The sequence below is a fragment of the Papio anubis genome, chromosome 2 (genome assembly GCF_008728515.1).
Source record: "Papio anubis isolate 15944 chromosome 2, Panubis1.0, whole genome shotgun sequence".
NCBI classification, from domain to species: Eukaryota; Metazoa; Chordata; class Mammalia; order Primates; family Cercopithecidae; genus Papio; species Papio anubis.
The window spans coordinates 28,088,567-28,113,727 of record NC_044977.1 but is presented as its reverse complement, the minus strand read 5'-3'; the positions used below and the strand labels follow the sequence as shown (position 1 = coordinate 28,113,727).

Below are 25,161 nucleotides of genomic sequence, written 5' to 3'. Positions count from 1 at the left end.
TGGCCAGAGCTGACTCCCATTGCATGTCCTGAACAGACCAGCTTGCATTTACATTGCTGGCTTTTACTTGCCTAATAGGAATGCTGCTTTTCTTTAGAACACAAGCCTCCTCAGCCAGAAGAAGAAACTGGAGGCTGATGTTGCCCAGATGCAGAAAGAAGCTGAAGAGGTGGTGCAGGAGTGTCAAAATGCAGAAGAGAAGGCCAAGAAGGCAGCCACTGAGGTGGGTCCATTGACCACCTACTCAATCCTGTCTCCCAGAGTTCAGTGGCGCAGTGGCCAAGGGGCAGGGGCACATCTGCAGCCAAAAAGTATTCCATTGATTTCCCATACAGCCAAGAGGAGGTTAGTCTGACCTCTCTGCCTCCCTGTTCTCATCTTGAAAAATTAGGCCAATTAGCTCCTCCCACTAACATACCCTGGTGATGAAAAGGAGCAGTTGAATTGCTATAAGCAAAACCTTATATATAAACAAAAGAAGCAGGAGTCTTCTTTTGTTTCGGTTAAGCCATTTTCATTTGCGAATCAATATATCTAGTGTCTAGAAACAATTCTTTCTGTGTTTCCTTACAAAAAGCTATTTTTCCTAGGGTCTATAACAGTTTTATGATGATGATTTGGAAAGAACGCTTAATTCACTTTTTTTTTTTTTTTTTTTTTAACAACCTGTACTACTGCTTGAAGAGCAAAATCAGGTTGGTAAAAAAGGGTTTCAAGGCTGCTATACTTTATTTTCCAGTTGTTGATGGCAGTGATTTTCCTAAATGATGTTGAACTCAGAGTTGGCTGCCAACCTTGGTGAACCTTTGTAGGGACTGAAAAAAGGCCACCCTCTGGGTACCTCCTGTGGGCAGATGCAGCACTTCTCTCAGAAGGCATGGTTAGTGGAAGGTACCACTGGGAGAAATATATTAGTGGAGGGGGAGGTTTGTGTGTGGCAGATTCAGCTTTGAAGGTCCCATTGCAGAGTGGGGCTCCGGCTTGGTTTCTGTCTCTGCTCACCCCTTCTCCATCAAGAGCTTTTGTGCAGCCCACCAAATGCACAACCACATGCAACAGCCCTGATCCTCTCACATGAAGGGAAGCAGATCCCCCCTGCTAAACTAGGAGACAGGACATTTGATTATATTTTATGTTAGTCATTTTAAAATTCAAAGGAGGTAAAGAGCTTGTGTCTGTATTTGCTCAAGTTATTTAACACTTGCGGAACTAAACAAAACCATTGTACCAAATCCCAACCACCTAATCACTGTAGAACCCAGCCCCCTCTAAGAATGGGCAACCATGCCTATCACTCCTCCGTTTTGTGTCAAGGCAGGTATTCTGATCTCTGATGAAAACGAGGTGTGTGAAACCTTGAAGATGTTTGATGGCCAAGGGAACAAATATGTGTAACATTTATGAAAATCCACATAGGTAGAAAGGAATAAAAATGGTGCTCCTGTTTGATAAATTTATGCAATCGTACATTATGAAGATGCTGTCTGCTTAATCTTGCCTTGATAAGATTTTCTTGACAGTGTGTTGAAAAGTGAACTCATCTCTGACCCCACCCTCCAAACCTCCTACAGTTTAACTCTGAGTCCCAACCCCACATCACGGAACGTAATTCATTCTTTGCCCTCACCATCTGCATGAAAGTCTCACACTTAAATTCTGCAGATGGTTGGTAACCTGATAGAACAGCTTTGGCTGTGAGGGCCATGTTCTTACATTAAATGCACCTAGAGATTCTCAAAACAGTTCTTAATGATTGCATCGAGACACCAAGCCCTCGTACACATAGCCAAAGCCAAGAGCAGGCTTCACAATTAACCTTTTTCATGCCAGATTATTGGCAGTGAGAGCATCTGTTACTGCCAAATTCCTGGAGCCAAACTTGTTTGTGTAGTGAGTCACAGAATTACAGAAGTGAGATGTGAATAGATTTTTGTAGGCACTTCTCCATATCTTTCCTGGTTCATTAATGTGACACAAGTTACTTTATTCAATAATCAATCATCCCAGTACTTTATTCAATTAGAAGCCATTGCTTCAGTTGGTCATCTTTCTTTTAATACAGGTGTTGTATACTAGTGTTCATATGGTTCTTCATCTTTGGTCTGTTTCCACCACTCCTTACCCTGTTCTCTCCTGTAGCTACTGCTGTCTCTATTGCATTACTGTTAACAAACTCGAGGGTGGTAGTGGTTAGGGAGATTATCATGGGAAGAGATCACATATACAGAGGCAAGGTGCGGCAGCCAGTCAGACCAGGAACTGAAGATCATGGGTAAAAATGTTAAGATCAATTTACCGCTGCACTAGCTCAGTCCCTTTTTCACTCTCTCCCCCACCCCAGGCAGCAAACTTGTCAGAAGAACTGAAGAAGAAGCAAGATACCATTGCCCACTTGGAAAAGACGAGAGAAAATATGGAGCAGACAATTACAGACTTACAGAAAAGGCTGGCTGAAGCTGAACAGACGGCCCTGATGGGGAGTAGAAAACAAATCCAGAAACTAGAATCCAGGGTAGGAGTCTGGGTAATCATGAGGGCTTGACAGTCCCCAATTCAAGACCTCTTTGTCCTGGAATGTGACACCAGATCTGCCCCTCAACACACACCCCCTTTATCACTTTTGATTTTAGCACTTTCAGATCTTTAAGAGTGTCAGATCTCAATATATGCATTCATTCTTTGCTTGACTTTGGGTGAGCACATAGGACTTTCCTTGGCCTGGATGAAATCTGACTTCCCTCCTGCTAACTAACAACACAGCCCTTCCTGCTCACCTCACCAGCTCCAGGCTCTCACTCCAGGGCTACCTGGTATTTCCAAACACACCCCTGGCAGTCTTGCTTCTGTGCCTTTGCTCCTGTTATTTCCTCTGCAGAGAATGCCCATTTTCTGACAGCCAGAGAAAGGAGAGGGAAAACAACTAAATCAATGATCAAGAAAGACTCAGAGAAGATACAGTAAGGACTGACAGAAATGATGTAGTATCTGCCTTCAGGGAGCTTAAAAACAAGTAGTAACTCATCTTGAAAATAAGATTTGTAAAATTATTGAATCCATTTTAATGACCAAAGACAAGGCATATGATAAATGCTACAAGAATGGAAAGAATATTCAACTAGGATTCGATTGTTCAAAAGGGCCTCTGAAAAATAGGGTATCACCTTTGCACATCTATGGTATATCCATACCATGGAATACCAATGTACATTTTGGGGACCTCCATACAGTCATACAGTGAGGGCAATGTGGAAAGCATATATCCTTTTGTTCAAGAAAGTGGGGGAAGATGAGGGTGTACACATTTGCTTGTATTTTCAAAATGAAATGGTAACAGGATAAATCAGAAAAATAAAAATGGCTATCTATAAGAGGATAACACAGAGATGACAGTCGGTCCTTCATAATGTATCTTGTTTAACTGTTTTGATTGGAAAATCATATAAATCATTTGCATACTTTATAATTAAAAAAACAAGTTTAAGTCAAAGAAAAAAACTCAGCAGTCCCTAAAATTTTAACACCAGTGGAAGCAAATGAAGTTAATGACATATTAAATTGGGGGCATTAAACATACACAAGTAAGAATTATTCTCAGTGACCTTTAAACATAGTGTTTTGTCCATTCATCCCTCAATATAAGGACAAAATAACAAGAGAATGGCTAAAACCATGCATTTATAACTTCAAAATACAAACATTTAATTGCTATTAGCAGTAAGACTGTTGTTTATCCAATGACATATATAAGAACCAAGGTTTTTGGTATAAGAGAAATGGCATATAGGTATAAAATTTAAAAGTATGCATTTTCCCCCTAAAAAATACACGAAACTGTTTTTTCCAACTCAATTCTAAGATTTCCAGATTTTATTTTCAGTTGCTGTTTGTTCACTATTATGGCCTAGAACCAGTGATAACTCAGTAGTAATGACCAGCAATGAACTCCTTAATATCAGATAATACTAAGGAATGATGGTTAATATTCTTAAAGACACAACCATGGTGCCATCATTACCTGTTAGAATGATATCCAATAGTATTTACAGGTGGAATTACATGATGTCTAGGATTTGCTTTAGTAGAGCAGTTTATCCCCAAGGTGTTTTAATCACTTTAATTCCCCCCAAAATTCTTAACAAGTGCTTAAAAAAAAGTAGAAGGGCCTGTGAGAGCTCACATCCTGACAGACAGAACTGTGTGTCAGGTTCCTATATGACAGGTGTCGGAAGATTGCTTTAAATGGGCTTCATCCACAAGGAAGTTGCACATTTGCTCCCCTCCCTTCACACTGCACCTCTCTGAGGAGGTACAGGAGGGAAGAATGGCTCCAGTGGGGAGTAAGAGGTGGGGTCAGATGCGCTAGGCACAGGGCACTGGCCTTCCCGTCCTCAGGAAGGCTTCTTGGAGAAGGTGGCATTGGCGTCAAGGAGAAAGCAGGAAAAGAGGATACCTGGGCAAGAGCCCCCCAGCCAGGGGGAGCAGCGAACATCAACTCCCTACTCCCTCTCCTGCCTTATTTCTCTCTGTGGCACTTGTCCCCATCAAACATAGCCTACATTTTACTTTGTTTTGTCTGTCTGCTTCCCCTCATTAGAATGTATGCTAATTCCGGGGAGAGATTTTTGTCTGTTTTGTTCACTGCTGTATCCTAGCACTGGGGTGTGGTATGTAGTAGGCACCTGCGTTGAATGAATGTTAAGCTCGTTTGTGTAATTCTATAAGGCTGCAGGCAGTTTGTCTGTGTGATAGCTCTCCCACAAAGCGGGACTGTAGGGTTGTGCGTGACATACATGTGACATAAACTCAGCGTCCGATTTCTTTAGAGAGTCAGAGCTGGATGTAGAGAAAGCAGCTGAAGATTAGGTAGTATGTTGACAAAATCCTCAAGTGGGCTACACATTGCTTACTCTCTATACTTACATATACATTCATGCATACACTTTGGGTGTGATTTTGTAATTCAAGAAAAAAGCTTCTCATATCTGTGTGAATTAGCCTTTCACATATTTCAGTCTAAACAGTTCTTTTATGAATCCATAAAAGATCTTACTTTTGGCGAGAGAGTTTTCCCGAGACACTGTCCTGTCTAAGTACTACCAGAAATGGTGTGTGCATGTTCCCTTGACACTTTGCTGTCTTTCCAATGATTGTGCCAATTGGCAAATAGAAGACCAGCCTTGCTGGCAGCGTGTGGTCTGAGGTCACGTTTTGGTTGCAGGTTCGTGAACTGGAAGGTGAACTGGAGGGTGAAATCCGTCGCAGCGCAGAGGCCCAGAGGGGAGCCCGCAGACTTGAGCGATGCATCAAAGAGCTGACCTATCAGGTACTCTGGGAAACCATTCCCTGTTTGGCTGGTTGGGCGCTACCCTGCAGAAAAGTGCTCCTTCAAGCCTGAAATGGCCTTCTGGGACTCCTGCAGTTCTCTCTTCATCTTTGTTCTCCTTCAGCAGTAGACACTGACTCACCCTCCCAGAGCTCCTGTGCTATTAGTGGTTTGGATCAGTCTTTTCAGAGCTCTCAGGAAACAAAATGTGAGCGGCAAGTTGCAATTAGAAGTGAAAAGCTATTTATACCATCTGGATTTTTTCACACATAGTGTTTGCAGTGCTTTCATAAAGATGCCTTCCTGTGAGTGGCTGAGTGAGAACAATGTGTAAATGAAGTTAATGGCAGAGGCTCGGGTGGCTACCCAGCTGGCAGGTTACATGGGATGCTGACTCAGTTGGAGCGGGGTGCATTTCCACTCCTATTTTCTGGTTGCACAAACACTCAAGGCCACTGAGGACACTGTTGCTAGTGCCAGGTGGAAACAAAACACTAAAGAGAGACCTCTGAAGCTTTCTGAATCTCACCTGTTGACTAACATTGGTCTCAAGCAATAATTGAAAAGAGGTGGGCAGACTTCTTACAAGTAACTAATGCATTTCTAAAGTAAAAATATCATCATTTACATTTTCACTTTCAATCATTGCTTCCTTCTTCTTTCTAATGCAGTCAACATAGATTCTCTGATGGCAGAGGCACTGTATTGTTCTCCCCTCTAGGGTCTGGCATCCCCCTGTCACACAGTAGATGTGTGATTTCCATTGTTGAACACAGATGCTGTAAGTCACTTTCCAGCCCTCTCACACTGCACATGATAGCTTATCCCAGCTCTCTCACACTGCACATGATAGCTTATCCCAGCTCTCTCACACTGCACATGATAGCTTATTCCAATACAAAGACAAATTCATTTTAGGCACCCATTTTTACAGCTTCTTTGACAAAGCCAATGCAAGATCTGCTTAGTACTGATTCTGGTTCCTGAGGCTGAGTTGTTAAAGATGTCAAAGTCTTCTTCCCTTGCAGCAGGAAGGATAGATAAGAAAGCACAGCACTTCAGAAGCATCATCTTGGGCTAATTAAGACGAAATGAGCTACTTGCACAGCTCTTTTATTATTAAGTGGTTCCTTTTGTAAGATGAGTTAGTCTGACACTTCTTTAGACCACGCTAGGTATATCAAAGCCACTGAGAAGTGGGCCCATGGTGTGTGTGGCTAAGTAGGTAAACACCTTGGGAACTTAAAAGTTTGCTATTCTACTCTTCTTTTGAGGAGGGTGGAGAAGCCACCCGTGTTGATGGTGTGAAATGCTGCTTTAATGTCTGGATTTTTCTTTTTATTTTCCTATTGATTATTCTTATTGTTTTATTCTGTAAACAACTTCATTATAAAACAAAAAACCAAAGTTACATATTTTTTTTTTTTGGTTTTCATTGTCCCAAGGAATGCATTCTTGTTCTGTTGTGCCTTACCCTTGTTTCTTCATTGTAATAATCCTAGTGTTTCTCATGTGCTAGAATGAGGTGCATTTATTAATTTCTTCCAAGTGTCTGCAGAATGCTTAGATAGGCCTATTTTCTGCCATCAGATCAGCTAATATCTATTAGGCTAGACCCTGTAAGTTTAAAAAGACATTAGAGGACACTCCACATTTCCTGGTACTTGGTTTTGAAATGTTCAAGGTTAATGCTGAGTCATTTCGATCATCAAAATAACCACCAGGACAAGGAGGCAGGGTGTTTGGTGATAGCCCATTCCTAGGTGCAATTAAAAGTGTCATTTTGAAAGGGGCACAAATATCATTTTCTTAGGAGAAGTCCTCTGGGAAGATTCTGCTACTGGAAAGGAGTCAAGTGTGGTCCCGCTCCATGGCAGTTCTATGACTGGTCCCCATGCCGCATTTATCCTCTCCTTTATATCCCCCTAGCATTTGGAAACTTGTCCTATTTTCTCTCTCCAGCACCTAGAAAAATGTGCTATAAAGCAGAACATAAGATTAGGTACTTGTAGTTGCTATAGAAGGTCAAGATAGTTCCTCTGCCCCTCACTCTCCACCCACCTACTCAGTTCTACCATCAACTGCCTCCTACATCCAAGAATCTGTGTAGATATTATTTAATCTTTACACATCTAGTCAAGAATGTAGTATCATTTTTAGGGATAAGGAAATACAATCTGGTTAAGTTGCTGTGTTGAGAGGGTTCTTTAGGAACCAAATGCCAGGATAGAGTTAGATGTACAAGGGATCTATTAGAAGTGACATCTATGAAAGATGAAGATGCAAGCAAGCAGATGGGGCAGAGACGTGAAAGGAGAGGCTGAGGGAGGAAGAGGGGATGGGAAGAGTGTCAGACGGTAGTGCAGCTCTGGGCAAGCATCCAGCACGAAGATAGCCCAGAAAGGACTCCCATGTTGGGCAGAAATGGCCAGACTCTGGTGACTTCACTGTGCCCAGCCATTGCCTGGGGGCTGCCTAGGAAGTGTGTGGCCTCAGTGCTAATGCTGTGGCAGGTCCCAAAGGCACTACAGTTGGAGATTATCAGGTAACGGCACTTCTCACAGCTGAATGGCAAGTTCTTTTCTTGTTGGGAAATCTAGGACGTGCATAGCCATGGCCACCAGTTACTCAATGCCCCACAGCTTAAGATGGGAACCTAGGCCTAACATCAGTGGCTTTGCCTTCCCATGTGGGAGGGACATCAGGAACATCAGCAACCACTTCTAGCTTTTTTCAGTTTTCTTCTGTGTGGCCTCCTTTACCAACAATTTACTCTCCTCTCAGTAAACTGATTGTTAGCAACACAGTAAACTTGTGTTGATTTTATAATTTACTGTAAGCACATAATGCTACAAATTTTTTGAATTTTATAAACCTGAGAAGTCGAGGGATAGGCAGATAAAAACAAAGAAGGGATTTTATTTGAACCAGACTTGTCTCAGTTCCCCAACTAGGTTCTTTCATATATATATATTCATCCCTGTCTCCTGATGCTTAAAATTAGTAATTAATATCTACTTTTATATGGTACTTTAAGGTGGTGGTGGTGTGTGTGGGGGGGGTGTATTCCAGATGATGAGAACAGCTTGGCTAAACCTAAGGAGGACAAAGGAAGCAGGGGAGCTCTGCGGAAACAGGAGAATGACCTGGTTGGAGTGGGTTCGTGGTGGGGGGGGGGGAATGGAAGGTAAGTAGGGTGAACGTTAAAGCTGCCAAAAAAGTTCATACTTGATGGAATAGGTCAAATGGAGCCAGAAAAAAATTTTAAGCAGCAGTAGATCTTTCTTGATTAAATCAGCTTCTCCACCCTGAGCAAATTGAGGTATTTTCTGCCTTTGAAAAGTTCAATAGCTCCAGTGTGGAAATACTTCAGTTAAAGGGACATGAGGAAAGAGGGGGCAGGCAGAGCCTTATCTACCTGCCTGCCTCTAGCCTCCTCTCTCCCTGGAATACCAAAGGCTCTGTGGAGCACAGTTGAGAAACATTATCCCACCAGATTTCCTTTCTCCAGCCCGAGGCTGGATTGTAATTGAGGCAATGAGAATAGGCACACCATGGTTCCCACAGCTTGTAGAATCTTCGTTGCTATCTCTGCTGATGTCTGCATCAGAATTCCAGAAAATTTATCTTTTCTATAGTTCTATTACTCAAAACCAAGAGTCAATTAGAAAGTTCAAAGGAATAGTTGTTTTGATTGGGGAGCAATTGGTTTTCATTTTTGCATATGTGGCTTTTATAATAATGCACTTCATTCCTGCTAAATAAAGATATAGCTTTTTATTTAGCTCGTCATCTGGAATGCACCCCCACCACCACCACCTTAAAGTAAAATATAACAGTAGATAATTCACTACTAATTTTAAGTATACAGATATAGGTTCAGGCAGATATAGCTTGGTTGAGCTGGAAAGACATTCAGACCCAAACTGAACCTAATGGGTTTAACTCCCATTTCAGCAAAGGTTGGTGGATCAGGACAAATGACCATTAGTGCTGACAGTTCTGTTTATCAATTTCTTGGAACTTGGGTGAGTTAAACCCATTGTTAAAAATCACAACTCTGAGATGATGTTTAATAAAGTTCCCTAACCCTTATTTCCCCACATGAGACTACCCCATTGTAGACTGCTGGATCCTCTGAATCACCTTCCCCATACGTGCCTATGTATTGCAGGCAGAGGAAGACAAGAAGAATCTGAGCAGGATGCAAACTCAGATGGATAAACTTCAGCTAAAAGTGCACAATTACAAGCAGCAAGTCGAGGTGGCGGTGAGTGCCTTGGGAAGTTGCAGCCTCCTGGATTTCCCAGTGTTGTTTTGATTAAGGGAGATCTGTGGCCCTGAGCTCAGCCAGCAGCTTGTCAGAGAGGGCCAGCTCAGCTTAGAGTCTGCTCATTCTCAGTTTTTTTCTCAAGTTAGAATTCTCACCTATGGCAAAAATGCGTGTGGCTTTTCCCTCCAGGAAGCCAGAGCTCTCTCCTTTACCTTTGTGGTTTCACCCAAACAGGTGCACAACAAGAAATGAGCTAGGTAAAAGCAGAGTGTCATGTAGGGAAGGCCGGTTTGGGGCAAGGTAGTCACCCTGGGGCCTCCCTCATCCCCAAACCTAGGGTAAACATAAACATGGTTCACAGTATTTGTTCTTGATGATCCTGGATATGGTTGTGGACAAAACCACCATAAATTGAAATGTACTTGCCATCCCTGGGTCAGTATCTATAACTACAGGGAATGTAATTGGTAAGTGCCATATATATTGATTTATCCCTAATATTAACTCTTGAGGGGTTTTGATCATTTCAATGATTTGGCCTAAAATACTACCTGTTCTAGCTCAAGGTCTAATAATTACCTGTTGACCCATATAATTTTAAAGACAAGCCCCCTCTACTCAGGGGTAGAATAGGATGTTAAACTCAGGACAAAACAGACAACTGTGGTTATTCCAGCACATTTTCAGTCTGAGAGAGCTCTACTGCATCCAGTTGATGAAAGTGCCAACTAGGTTCTGAATTTCCAGGGAACAAAAGTTATAAAAAAATGGATCTTACACCTGCTAGAAAGTCTGAATCCTAATATGTCATACCAAAATACGATATCCCATTCAATACTCAGAAGTTTAGATTCTTTTCACATTATTCAACTTTTTCATGTCAGAGCAGGAAAAAAAAAAAACCTGACTATATAGGCATGGAGATTTCTTTTTTTATTATTTTTATAGGAAGCACAAGCCAATCAATACCTTTCCAAGTATAAGAAGCAGCAACATGAGTTGAATGAAGTGAAGGAAAGGGCAGAGGTGGCAGAATCTCAAGTCAATAAACTCAAGATTAAAGCAAGAGAGTTTGGGAAAAAGGTACGGCAGGTATTCAGCTCTGTTCTAACTCTTCAATCATGTTTGTTTAGGGCTGATGTCATTGCATGGACCAGTATAACAAGAAATTTGTTTTTCTCTTTAAAAGCTTTTAAAAGAAGAACAAAGGGTTCCAATAAAGTCTTCCCATGTTTACTAAATTATACTTGTCCAGGTAGATGAAATGCTAAGCATTTGAGTGGCATGCACATTGTATTTATACTTTTCAAATGCTTCCATGTTAACTTGCAGGATCTGAGATTGAGGGCCTGGATTCATTTGTGTAAAGTAGTCAGGAGTCCATGAAAAGAAGGGGATTTTAAAAAGCACAGATGGATCGGCTCAAAATTCGGAGTGAACTCTTTCCGTAGTAGACACATACGTGACTTTGTACAATGTCAACATGGAGTCGAAGAGGGAAGATGTTTAAGATTGAGGCAGTGAAGGAAAACAAATGCAAGAGTCTTGCTTTGTAGTTCTCTGCTTTATATTCCTGATTCTGCCTGAAAACACAGAGAAAGGATCTTTTTATATCTCTTTGGTCCATGAAATGATTCTTCTAATCTAATGGTAGAGGCCATTGCCCTGATTTTACTGGTAGAGTGACAAAGAACAATGTACTGAATGTTTGGTAGGGTCAGGTAGTCTCGGCTTCCTTATTAAAATTTTCCCAGGAACACACAGTTTTTAAATGAGGTCTGGCTTTAGGAGAAAGGAATCAGAGGAGATTAGATCATGCGATATTAGCTAATAGATTGCCTGAAATCACTGAGCGTAGCTTCTGGCATACATAGGCACCATCATTTCCTTTTCTTTTTAAACGTGGTGCATCACTAGCCCAATTTCTCTGTGTTTTTGGGCAGAATCAGGAATATAAAGCAGAGAAATACAAAGCAAGACTCTTTCATTTGTTTTCCTTCACTACCTCAATCTTAAACATCTTCCCTCTTCGACTCCATATTGACATGGTACAAAGTCATGTATGTGTCTACTATGGAAAGAGTGCACTCCAAATTCTGAGCTGATCCATCTGTGCTTTTTAAAATCATCTTGTTCCATGGACTCCTGATTATTTTATACAAATTTTTCCAGGCCCAAACTGAATTACTAGTAACCCTGCAAGGTAAGTTGATACGGTTGCCAATAATATGCATAAATACAACCTTAAGGGAGGTCAAAAGCATCTCTTTTGGAGGACAGCCTAAGAGTTGGTTATATTGAAGATACTTAGATATAAATATAAGACATATGACTCATTGAGAGACTCCAGAAATTTTTTACTGATGTCTGAATAGCTGCCTCAAGGATAAGTCCTATGTGAGAGGGCCAATTAAGAGGTTTGAACTCTGGCCCCAATTTGAGAAGTGTTGTGGCACTGGATTTAGGGTCTTCTCTGCAGAGCCCACCAGCAACCCCATGTAATGACTTGTTTAGGGAGGTGCTTCCCATGTACTGCAATTGCATTCAGCTGCAGGAGGTCGAAGGGCCTCCAAAACAGATGCCATGCGTTCGACTTTGTCACAGTTCTTTTCAACAAAGAACACAGTGAGTAAAGCAGAAATTGCTTTTGAGAGGCTAGAGAGGAATAGGAAAACCTTCCTTGGCAGTGCAATGACTAATTGTTTCCCCTTCACAGAAGAAAAGCCAAAAAAAATCCCTCAACTGTCATACACACAAGGAAAAGGTTTGCTGAAAGAATTCTGTGTCAGGGCTGGGGAGCAAATTGGTGATGTGGCTGCAGAATCTTTCTCCTCATGGGGTTGGCTAAAGAGGGCTCTGCCTTCACTGGCAAGATAAGGCAGGCAGAAAATTGAGAGTGACCGAGCATGCCCTTGGGGTGAATTAACGGGGTCTGCTTTCTATAATGCAGATAATTGTCTCAATTCCCTGCCTCCCTTTGAAGTTAATGAAGAGTTGGCTAAGGCCTGCTTACCTCTGGAAAGGACTCAGCTTGGTTCTGGGCATGTGTTCCACTGGTGAAAATCACAGGAAATTCACAGAACACACTGACATTCTGTTTTTCAGGTTCAAAAAGAATAGTATCCCCTGCTTTGAAAGGACAACAGCTGGAGAAGTACAAGGAAGGTGCTGTTTCATGGCCAAAAATTTAGCTTGCGTTGGAAACATTTTTTAAAAACATGTTTAAATTGCTTTTCACACCATATAAACAAGGCAATTAGAAAAATAATTAAAGGGAATATCATTGCTTCCACAGTTAATGGGGATTTTTTGATCCTCAAATGCAAGTAAACTACCTTGTAATGTTTCACATGACAGATTAAATAAATGGAAGAACTTTCTCGATTCTGATGTTTAAAAAATGAATAAATACTTAATCCTTTGTCCATATTTCCTCTTAATGGGTAGGACTTATAGATGTCCTTAGACCAATCACGCTCCATGGGGACTAGGGCATGTTGGTGAATGGTTTTTACTGAAGTTAGGTAACTTTGGCTTGATTCACCCCTACGTCTATGAATGTATATTGTGAGCTGGCAGTGGTGGAATGAAAGTCATAAAATCTCCTCAGCATTGTGATATAAATATAGCCATAGTTAGGCAATTTGAACATGTATGCAAAACTCTCCTAATCAACGCACATGTAGGCTATATGCTGGTACACACTTTAAACATGGAGGTAACCCCACACGAGACATTCAGTGACAGGTGATGTGCTGGATTTCTGCAGTGCCAATTTAGCTCAGCCGGAGGAACGTGTCCCGGAATTCCTGTCTCTCGTGGTTCTGGATTGGAGTAGGTCATAAAGAATTTTACATTAATCTGATAAGCAAAAATCAGCTATTTTACGCTCATAAGGTCAGTGTACAGACCCAAGCATTGTGACAGCTTGAAAATATGACTCCTGGCCAAAAAGGGGCACTAGAAAGGACCAGAGACAGCTCCCTGGACCCAGAGCTCTTCCAGCTCCTGCCAGCCGCCTCCTCCAGCTTTGCAGAGTCCTGGCCAGGTGTGTGTGCAGCTCCATGGCAACCAGCACCAGCTTTTCCTGAGATCATCCACAGCATTGCAGTGGAGGCCGTGAGGCAGACATGGGTTCTGTTTGTTCTTATGGACTTCCCTTCATCCTCGCTGCATGCACAGCCGACCTACCGTGACTTCAGGCCCAGGACCAGATGCAGAGGGAGCAGCCTGGCATAGACTTCTCCACCAGCACCCACAATTGTGTAAGGTTGAAGCTCTATAATAAATCTTTATTCTGTCATTCTCCGGTTCTGCCTCCCTGATCCAACCCTGACTCATATGGGTAGCTTGAAGATTAATTCAGAGACTCAGTGGTATCAGAGGATCCAGGTTCATTCTTGTCTGAATCTCTTGTCATTGTAAGAGGACTTCAGCAGTCCTGAGCATTTTCTCCCCAAACAATAACCTCTTTTTAAAATGGAGAAACACCTTCCCAGAAACAGACCTCTGGAATGCTTTTCCTCATATCCTACGGAACAGATTTCTTTACCTTCTTATGCTGAACCAGTCTAGTGGCAAGAGGACTGCAATTGCCAGGGTTGGCTCAGACAGATCAAAGTGAATCCTCTTGAAACATTAGGGTACCATTTTGAGCAAGGCTAACCAAATTTGAGTTTTGTGGTTGGTGGAGGGGGATGCACAGCCACAGAGTGGACTAGCAGGGATGTGTGTCAGGCTGTATCCAAAGCAGTCGCTCCTTCTTACCATCGGTCTCAACCCAGTGAGAAAACACAAAACATTTAACTTGGAACTTTTCTAGGTTTTTTTTTTTCCTGAAATGGTAATTTTAAAAAACTTCAGTAAAAAATAAGTTTGGAATTATCCTTTAATAAGCCAGTGTTTATATTCAGGAAACATCTCTATATCCCAAACCTTTTCTTAGAAATTTGCTGTTGTCATATTACCAATCCTGAAGTCAGGATGCTATTGTTTCTGCACACCCCAGGCACATAGTCAGTAAAGTCAAACTTCAGTTTGGGGATACATCCAGTTTTAAGTATCATATTCTTTCACTAGGACATAATTTTTAAAAGGAACCAAGGTTAGGGGGAAGCAGAGATGGCAGACACTTAAATATTATCTCAATTGAATTTTTCTTCACAATGGAATTTTTTTAAGATACATAAGTTACTTTTTTAAAAAAACAATTTAAGTTTTGGGATACATGTGCAGAATGTGCAGGTTTGTTACATAAGTATACATGTGCCATGGTGGTTTGCTGCACCTATTGACCCGTCCTCTAGGTTCCCTCCCCTCACCCCCCAGACCCCAACAGGCCCTGGTGTGTGATGTTCCCTTCTCTGTGTCCATGTGTTCTCATTGTTCAGCTCCCACTTATGAGAACACATGGTTTGGTTTTCTGTTCCTGTGTTAGTTTGCTGATGATGGCTTCCAGCTTCATCCATGTCCTTGCAAAGGACACGATCTCATTCCTTTTTATGGCTACATAATATTCCATGGTGTTTATACCACATTTTCTTTATCCAGTCTATCACTGATGGGCATTTGGGTTGGTTCCAGATCTTTGCTATTGTGCATAGTGCTGCAATAAACATATGTGTGCATGTGTCTTTATAGTAGAATGATTTATAATCCTTTGGGTATATACCCAATAATGGGATTGCTGGGTCAAATGGTGTTTCTGGTTCTAGATGCTTGAGGAATTGCCCACACAGTCTTCCACAATGGTTGAACTAATTTATACTACCACCAACAGTGTAAAGGCATTCCTATTTCTCCACAGCCTTGCCAGCATCTGTTGTTTCTTGACTTTTTAATAATCATCATTCTGACTGGAATTCTTAATACTTTGCTATTTGTGATAACCCATCACAACATTGTAGCAAAAACAGAGTTAACTACATACAAGGTATAGGATTGTGAAACTGAGGTCATATGATAAAATTGGACCAGGTGGAAGTTACACCACAATTCAGAATTTGCTTTCTCTGATAGAGTCAAAACCTTGATCGACTAAGTCACACACAAGCCTGGTTATAGTGATAAGTTCACAAGCATTAAGAGTAGACTTTCTTTTACGTAAGTTGATGATTAAAATTAAGGGCAACAGATTAGATTAGCTGAGCTCTCGCTTCTCTTCTTGCTTAAAAATTTATATGAAAATCTAAATTTATTAGAAGACCGATTAGTAATATGCCAATTGAGCCAGAAGAGTTCAAATTATCTTCATGGCTAGTCAACCAACTATGCAAGCCTCCTGTGGTCAGGTGTAACCTAACTTCAGAGATTCTTATGTTGATAGGGCCCTTTTTCCTAGCAATCTTAAAGATACCGACAGTCTTACTCTTTGGCCTCCCTAAGATTCATCCCAAATTGAGTTGGTTACCCTGATATAACCATTCATATAAAACTAGACAAAAATACCTTGTCAAATCAATCATCTTGGTTTCCAGGCTCTGGTTTTTAACCTTTCCACTAAGGTGACTTCTGCTCTTATCTGCTCTCTCACCCATTATCAGTTGATCAGATTGGGAACCAACCCCTAGTGATGCATTTCTTCCAGATTCTTAGCGGAGAGCTCACTGTAACCTCCTGGGCTGACTGGAACAGGAATGTAAATGAATGAGACAGTTCTTTTCAAAGTTAAATTGAAATCCTTAACATCCGGGCGTTTATACTCAATGCAGGTAGTGGGTCAGTGAATGATCCTTATGTCTTGAAAAGTAAATGTGATACTAGAAAATGGTTACAAGTCTTTGCAGTGGTAGAACTGTCTGGTCTGACAGGCCATTGCCTAGAATTGCAGTGCAGAAAGGGGATATGAAGTCACTGGATATTAAGGATGCTTGTCATGAGTTGTCAAGGTCTTCTCTCATTTCCTGTACTCTTCCTGAAAGACGCTAGAACCGAGAAAAATAGACTCTAAATGTCTGTTGTTCAAGTCAGAATAACCATTTATATCTTAAATATTTAATGATAGTAGTGTTTTGGGGTGGGCGGTAAGAAGCTTTAGTCTATTGCTTGCATCTGTAATTAAAAATCCATGAGACCATTACAAAATAAGTCTGAGTCTTATCAGTTAATTTTAATCTCCCTACTAGCTGTTTCAGGGTTTTTAACAGTGGGAAAAACAAGTTTATCACACTCCTAGCCCTTATTTATATTCTGATTAATGGAACACGTAAATAATAAAAGGAATGCAGTAAAAAGGAAGTATACAATCAAACTATAATTTGCAAGTGAATTATAGTTGTGTTTCTTTCCACTTGTATACAATCCCATGTTTCATGCTTCTATCATAAGTACATTGGCTCACCCTCATATGCACAATGCCATTGGAGATCTTCTCTAGAAACAACAATAGGAGACAAGAAGAACAACCATGTATTTAAGCAAGTAGAGCCTGTTTAATTATAGACATTGGGAAAAGTCTAATTATATTTTTCGTGCTATATTATCCTGCAACCCCTCCTTGCTGTTTTTTTTCTATATAAAAGTCTTGCGTGATGATATGTGAATCAGTCAGAACTTCGATTACCCTTTTAAAGAAGCATTTTTATACTGTATATTGTTTGATAAAGGAAATAATGCCTTACCATGTTTTCTTCGGCATTATCAGAGGCATTATCATCGTGAGTGCTCTCAGTAGGGACACGACGTCTTTCTACAGGAAAAAAAGAGAACTTAAAAATAATTTCTTTGCAAACACCAAAATTCTCCCTTAGTCCTATCTCAATATAATTATGTTAATAGAATCATCTGAGTTACTCTCCCTTCATATCTTTAACAAACAACATGAAAAATGCATTCAATGTAAAAACACATCATCAGAAGCAACAGTAAATGTGTATGGTTGATCCAGGTACTCCAAAGCAGGGGAGTAAAGGCAGTTCAGTCAGCTCAGCAATTCCTGGCTTCTTGTGATCCTTGGCCTGGTTCCTACCAACTGCTAACAATGGAAATGTCATAGCCAAAGAGGGGATGAGAGTGATGGTTAAAGAAAAAGGGATATGTCATTTCTCAAAGAAGGCCTCCTTATGGACTTTCATAAAATATGGCCCTTTAATACATATCTTAGACAAAGTACATTTTAAAACAGTAATAGAAAAGAGAATTTAAAAATAAAACATATGAACCACAGTCATGAAACTGCAACCAGGGAGCTGGAGCTAGGAAAGGTTTTGTGGCTTTTCATATAACAGCTTCAAATATATTTTCAGCCCATCTCACTGCAGAAGTATGGAATATATCTATTTTTTAAAGTGGCCAATACTGTGACAAAGTTTTTGCCCATATCTTTTGACTGCTCCTCCAGAACCAGAATCCATTCTTCTCTCAGCCATGGGAGGCTGACCTCATTGGGCTCCATCAGCAGGGTGTCTGCTCCTCCTGGCTTCTATTTGGGCTGGAGATCAGAGACAGGGAAGAGTGAAATTAGGTATTCACTCTCCCAGCTTTTTCCCTGTATAGTCACCTTGGTCTGGCTCTGTCCTTCAACTGAAAGTCACTCTCTGATTTTTTGAAGGGTTTTTCGTGTCTCTATCTCCTTCAGTTCTGCTGTTAGTTATTTTTTGTCTTCTGCTAGCTTTTGAATTTGTTCACTCTTGCTTCTCTAGTTCTTTTAATTGTGATGTTAGGGTGTCGATTTTAGGTCTTTCCTGCTTTCTGATGTGGGCATTTGGTGCTATAAATTTCCCTCTTAACACTGCTTTAGCTGTGTCCCAGAGATTCTGGTATGTTGTGTCTTCGTTCTCATTGCTTTCAAATAACTTATTTATTTCTTCCTTAATTTCGTTATTTACCCGGTAGTCATTCAGGAGCAGGTTGTTCAGTTTCCTTGTAGTTGTGTGGTTCTGAGTGAGTTTCTTAATCCTGAGTTCTAATTTGATTGCACTATGGCCTGAGAGACTGTTATGATTTCCATTCTTTTGCATTTGCTAAGGAGTGTCTTACTTCCAATTATGTGGTCGATTTTAGAATAAGTGCTATGTGGTGCTGAGAAGAATGTATATTCTGTTGATTTGGGGTGGAGAGTTCTGTAGATGTCTATTAGGTCTGCTTGGTCCAGAGCCGAGTTCAAGTTTTGAATATCCTTGTTAATTTTCTGTCTCATTGATCTGTCTAATATTGATGGTGGGGTGTTAAAGTCTCCCACTATTATTGTGTGGGAGTCTAAGTCTCTTTGTAGGTCTCTAAGAACTTGCTTTATGAATCTGGGTGCTCTTGTATTGGGTGCATATATATTTAGGATAGTTAGTTCTCTTTGCATTGATCCCTTTACCATTATGTAATGCCCTTCTTTGTCTTTTTTGATCTTCGTTGGTTTAGTCTGTTTTATCAGAGACTAGAATTGCAACCCCTGCTTCTTTTATGCTTTCCGTTTGCTTGGTAAATATTCCTCCATACCTTTATTTTGAGCCTATGTGTGTCTTTGCACATGAGATGGGTCTCCTGAATACAACACACTGATGGGTCTTGACTCTTTATCCAATTTGCCAGTCTGTATCTTTTAACTGGGGCATTTAGCCCATTTACGTTTAAGGTTAATATTGTTATATGTGAATTTGATCCTGTCATCATGATGCTGGCTGGTTATTTTGCGCATTAGTTGATGCAGTTTCTTCATAGTGTCGTTGGTCTTCATATTATGGTGTTTTTTTGCAGTGGCTGGTACCGATTTTTCCTTTCTGTATTTAGTGCTTCCTGCAGGATCTCTTGTAAGGCAGGTCTAGTGGTGACAGAATCCCTCAGCATTTGCTTGTCTGTAAAGGATTTCATTTCTTCTTCACTTATGAAGCTTAATTTGGCTGGTTATGAAACTCTGGGTTGAAAATTATTTTCTTTAAGAATGTTAAATATTGGCCCCCACTCTCTTCTGGCTTGTAGGGCTTCTGCAGAGATATCCATTGTTAGTCTGATGGACTTCCCTTTGTAGGTAACCTGACCTTTATCTCTGGCTGCCCTTAACATTTTTTTCCTTTGTTTCAACCTTGGAGAATCTGATGATTATGTGTTTTGGAGTTGCTCTTCGTAAGGAGTATCTTAGTGGTGTTATCTGTATGTCCTGAATTTGAATATTGGCTTGTCTTGCTAGGTTGGAGAAGTTCTCCTGGATAATATCCTGAAGTGTGTTTTCCAACTTGGTTCCATTCTCCCCATTACTTTCAGGGACCCCAACCAATCACGGATTTAGTCTTTTCACATAGTCCCATATTTCTTGGATGCTTTGTTCATTCCTTTTCACTCTTTTTTCTCTAATCTTGTCTTCACGCCTTATTTCAGTAAGTTGATCTTCAGTCTCTGCTATCCTTTCTTCTGCTTGATTGATTCGGCTATTGATACTTGTGTATGCTTCATGAAGTTCTCGTGCTGTGTTTTTCAGCTCCATCATATCATTTATATTCTCTCTGAACTGGTTATTCTAGTTAGTAGTTCCTGTAACCTTTTATCAAGGTTCTTACTTTCCTTACATTGGGTTAGAATATGCCCTGTTAGCTCAGAGGAGTTTGTTATTACCCACCTTCTGAAGCCTACTTCTGTTACTTTGTCAAACTCTTTCTCCGTCCAGTTTTGTGCTCTTGCTGGAGAAAAGCTGCAATCATTTGGAGGAGAAGCAGCATTCTGGTCTTTTAAATTTTCAGCATTTTTGTGCTGGTTTTTCCTCATCTTCATGTATTTATCTACCTTTGATCTTTGAGTCTGATGATGTTTGAATGTGGTTTTGTATGGGGGTCCTTTGTGTTGATGTTGATGTTACTGCTTTCTATTTGGTAGTTTTTCTTCTAACAGTCAGGCCCCTCTTCTGCAGGTCTGTTGCAGTTTTCTGGAGGTTCACTCCAGATCCTATTTGCCTGGGTATCACCAGCAGAGGCTGCAGAACAGCAAAGATTGCTGACTGCTCCTTCCTCTGGAAGCTTTGTCCCAGAGGGGCAACAGCCTGATGCCAGCTGGAGATCTCCTGTATGAGGTGTCTGTCAACCCTGGAGCTGGTATTTTGAAAAGATTAACAACATAGATAGGCTGCTAGCCAGACTAATAAAGAAGAAAAGAAAGAAGAATTAAATAGATACAATAAAAAATGATAAAGGGGATATCACCACTGATCCCACAGAAATACAAGCTACCATTAGAGAATACTATAAATACCTCTAAGCAAATAAACTAGAAAATCTAGAAGAAATAGATAAATTCCTGGACACCCTCCTAAGACTAAACCAGGAAGAAGTCGAATCCCTGAATAAACCAATAACAAGTTCTGAAATTGAAGCAGTAATTAATAGCCCACTGGCCAAAAAAAGCCCAGGACCAGACAGATTCACAGCCGAATTCTACCAGAGGTACAAAGAGGAGCTGGTACCATTCCTTCTGATACTATTCCAAACAATAGATAAAGAGGGACTCCTCCCTAACCATTTTATAAGACCAGCATCATCCTGATTCCAAAACCTGGCAGAGACACAACAAAAAATGAAAATTTCAGGCCAATATCCCTGATGAACATCAATGCAAAAATCCTCAATAAAATACTGGCAAACCGACTCCACAGCCCATCAAAAAGCTTATGCACCATGATCACGTTGGCTTTATCCTTGGGATGCAAGACTGGTTCAACATATGCAAATCAATAAATGTAATCTATCATGTAAACAGAACCAATGACAAAAACCACGTAATTATTTCAATAGATGCAGAAAAGGCCTTCGATAAACTTCAACACCCCTTCATGCTAAAAACTCTCAACAAACTGGGCATTGATGGAACATATCTCAAAATAATAAGAGCGATTTATGGCAAACCTTTAGCCAATGTCGTACTGAATGGGCAAAAGCTGGAAGCATTCCCCTTGAAAACCAGCACAAGACAAGGATGGCCTTTATCACCATAGTTCAACATCATATTGGACGTTTTGACTAGGGCAATCAGGCAAGAGAAATAAATGAAAATATTCAAATAGGAACAGAAGAAGTCAAATTGTCTCTGTTTGCAGATGACATGATTGTATATTTAGAAAACCCCATCATCTCAGCCCAAAATCTCCTTAAGCTGATAAGCAACTTCAGCAAAGTCTCAGGATATAAAATCAATGTGCGAAAATCACAAGCGTTCCTATACACCAATAACAGACAAATAGAGAGCCAAATCATGAATGAACTCCCATTCACAATTGCTACAAAGAAAATAAAATATCTAGGAATACGACTTACAAGGGATGTAAAGAACATCTTCAAGGAGAACTACAAACCACTGCTCAAAGGAAATGAGAGAGGACACAACCAAATGGAAAAAAAATTCATACTTATGAATAGGAAGAATCAATAGTGTGAAAATGGCCATACTGCCCAAAGTAATTTATAGATTCAATGCTCTTCTCATCAAGCTACCATTGACTTTCTTCACAGAACTAGAAAAAACTACTTTAAATTTCATATGGAACCAAAAAACAGCCCATATAGCCAAGACAATCCTAAGCAAAAGAGCATAGCTGGAGGCATCAAGCTGCCTGACTTCAGATTATACTACAAGGTTACAGTAACCAAACAGCATGGCACTGGTACCAAAACAGATACATGGAATAGAACAGGGGCCTCAGAAATAGCACCACACATCTACAACCATTCGATCTTTGACAAACCTGACAAAAACAAGCAATGAGGAAAGGATTCCCTGTTTAATAAATGGTACTGGGCAAACTGGCTAGCCATATGCAGAAAATAGAAGCTAGGCCCCTTCCTTACACCTTACAAACTGGGATCTAATTAAACTAAAGAGCTTCTGCTCAGCCAAAGAAACGATCATCAGAGTGAGCATGCAACCTACAGAATGGGAGAGAATTTTTGCAGTCTATCCATCTGACAAAAGTCTAATATCCAGAATCTACAAGGAACTTAAACAAATTTACAAGAAAAAAACAAACAGCCCCATCAAGAGTGGGTGAAGGGTATGAACAGACACTTCTCAAAAGAAGACATTTATGCAGCCAACAAACATGAAAAAGAGCACCTCATCACTGGTCATTAGAGAAATGCAAATCAAAACCACAATGAGATACCATCTCACACCAGTAAGAATGGCAATCATTAAAACGTCAGGAAACAACAGATGCTGGAGAGGCTGTGGAGAAATAGGAACACTTTTACACTTTTGGTGGGAGAGTAAATTAGTTCAACCATTGTGGAAGACAGTGTGGCAATTCCTCAAGGATCTGGAACCAGAAATGCCATTTGACCCAGCAATCCCATTACTGGGTATATACCCAAAGGATTATAAATCATTCTACTATAAAGACACATGCACACATATGTTTACTGCAGCACTATGCACAATAGCAAAGACCTGGAATCAACCCAAATGTCCATCAGTGATAGACTGGATAAAGAAAATGTGGCACAGATACACCATGGAATATTATGCAGCCATAAAAAAGAATGAGTTCATGTGCTTTGCAGGGACATGGATGAAGCTGGAAACCATCATTCTCAGCAAACTATCACAAGGACAGAAAAACAAACGCCGCATGTTCTCACTCATAGGTGGGAATTGAACAATGAAAACACTTGGACACAGGGTGGGGAACATCACACACCAGGGACTGTCAGAGGATGAGGGTAAAGGAGAGGGAGGCATTAGGACACATAGCTAATGCATGCGGTGCTTAAAACCTAGATGATAGGTTGATAGGTGCAGCAAACCACCATGGCACATGTATACCTATGTAACAAACCTGCATGTTCAGCACATATATCCCAGAACTTAAATAAAAAGAAAGAAAGAAAAAAAGAAGTAAGTCACTGTCCTTACAAGGCAACTAATCTTATGTGACTCTCTCCTTTCAAGTTTTGGGAACTGCTCTCTGTCCTTGTCCCTTAAAGTTTAAGTTTGCTAGTGAATCGGGTGCTCCCAGCTGTGAATATACTGTCTCGTAAGTTCTTTATCCAGTTTTGAGTGTGCCATGTGTTTACAGTTGAGAACTGACTTATGCAGACTTCCACTAAAGAAACTAAACTATCATTCTTGAGTAGGATGTAGCACCACCTCTCCCATAATTTGAACCTAATCCAATCACAGATATCAGTATATTAGGTCAATGGTTGATCTTGGTAGACAAGCTAGACTGCCTGTGGTCTCTTACTACTTCTGGCCAGCCAAGGGACAAGAACTAGCCTACCTATTAGTACGACTGATCACAGGGCTAGAATTGGTGAGATGCTTGCTCTCCATTGCCCCTAAAACTATATCTTCAATAATAGTTTCTGCTATAACCCAAATCTCCTAACTTCAGAGGGGCAATAGCCAAATATCAACCAGAAAGACGGATAAAAGAGACACAGGATCTAGCTCAAGTTCCCAGGACACCCAGAGCCGCCTCAGGGGGATAGTGGAGTAAAGGAGGGCTTCTGGGGGCCTGAACCTGCCTCTGCCACTAGCTGGCTTGGTGCTATTAAATGATCCACCTAAATCTGTTTCACATGCCTACTTAGCACTTGAGCTAACTGCCCGGATTCCTGTTTCCTGATCTGTAAAATGTGGAGATCAACCAGATCTAAGTTTTGCCCAGATGCTCTCTAGCTCAAAATTCTGTTACTAAAAGCAAAGTACTCTAAGAAAGTACTCCCTAAAAGTACTTCCCATGATCATGGCATCTTAAGATAGTTTAAAGTACTAGTAAGGTTTTTTGCCTAAAATTTAGAAAAAAATTAATTGAACAACAATTAAAATGAAATGACCCATAAGAAAAGAACAATGCAGTTTCAATCAGAGCACCAACCTTGACTAAGCTCAGAGCAAGGGAGAACAAGCAGAGCCCAGGGACTTAAGGGGGTATCTGGCTTCCTTCTGAGGTGTGAGGGTAAGGAAGAACTCATGGTCCCGTCACTCCAAAGGCAACTTCTTAAAGCTTTGGCTTTTTTCTTTCCAGTTACCTTTTAATGCAGGATGATTAAGTCATCCTGGTTATCATTTCAATACTAGATTAAAATTTTAAAAAGTATGATCATCAATTAATTTAATTAATTTCTCAATTATTTATTGACAATAGTAGGAAATCTAAAAGCAATAGCAGTGTGCTGCAGTGAATATGCTTGTATATAGTTTGGTGTACCTCTGCTCATTTAATGTGAGATAAATTCCTAGAAGTGGAACGGTTAGGTGGAAATGTAGGAGCATTTTAAAAGATTTTGGGTGAATTTTGTGAATGACATTCCAGAAAATTCAGATCAATTTACATGCCCAGTAGCTGTTTGGGCAGGTATTTCCATGTTATCTTTAATATACATGATGTGGAACATGTGGGGCAGAGCCCAAATTCTTCCTGAGATATTACCTGTGCAACATTTTACTTTCCAAATCAGCAAAATCAGACAGAGCACCAAAATCAGACTGGCCACCAAAATCCATAAGCCTTTGTTATCGGAAGCTGTTTCTTGGCTTGGTTCTAAATAAAACAGAGAAACAAAGTCTGTGAACTGGAAGAAAAGGTACCAAATAAGAAATTTGTGGGTGGGTGAGGGTGGAGTATGTTTACTATTTTTAAAACTAGTTATTT

General features: G+C 40.5%; 2 protein-coding genes across 4 annotated transcripts in view; one reads left to right on the top strand and one right to left on the bottom strand.

The window, feature by feature from the left end:
• MYH15 (myosin heavy chain 15) overlaps positions 1 to 13,020 on the top strand; it is a gene marked incomplete at its 5' end in the record, with an annotated part of 128,320 nt that extends 115,300 nt beyond the window's left edge. The window contains 6 exons of the mRNA XM_031661601.1: positions 98 to 223; positions 2,342 to 2,512; positions 5,219 to 5,323; positions 9,498 to 9,593; positions 10,545 to 10,679; positions 12,702 to 13,020. Coding sequence (XP_031517461.1) covers positions 98 to 223; positions 2,342 to 2,512; positions 5,219 to 5,323; positions 9,498 to 9,593; positions 10,545 to 10,679; positions 12,702 to 12,716 — 648 coding nt within the window. The remainder of the gene's footprint in view (positions 1 to 97; positions 224 to 2,341; positions 2,513 to 5,218; positions 5,324 to 9,497; positions 9,594 to 10,544; positions 10,680 to 12,701) is intronic.
• A 2,352-nt stretch (positions 13,021 to 15,372) lies between these two features.
• The window catches only part of HHLA2 (HERV-H LTR-associating 2), a 79,295-nt gene continuing 69,506 nt past the window's right edge, over positions 15,373 to 25,161 (bottom strand). For all 3 annotated transcript variants that reach the window (XM_031662984.1, XM_031662985.1, XM_021934007.2), the window contains 3 exons: positions 24,940 to 25,050; positions 17,216 to 17,283; positions 15,373 to 16,519 (listed from right to left, as the gene is read on the bottom strand). In XM_031662984.1, coding sequence (XP_031518844.1) covers positions 16,469 to 16,519; positions 17,216 to 17,283; positions 24,940 to 25,050 — 230 coding nt within the window. In that variant the 3' untranslated portion in view covers positions 15,373 to 16,468. The remainder of the gene's footprint in view (positions 16,520 to 17,215; positions 17,284 to 24,939; positions 25,051 to 25,161) is intronic.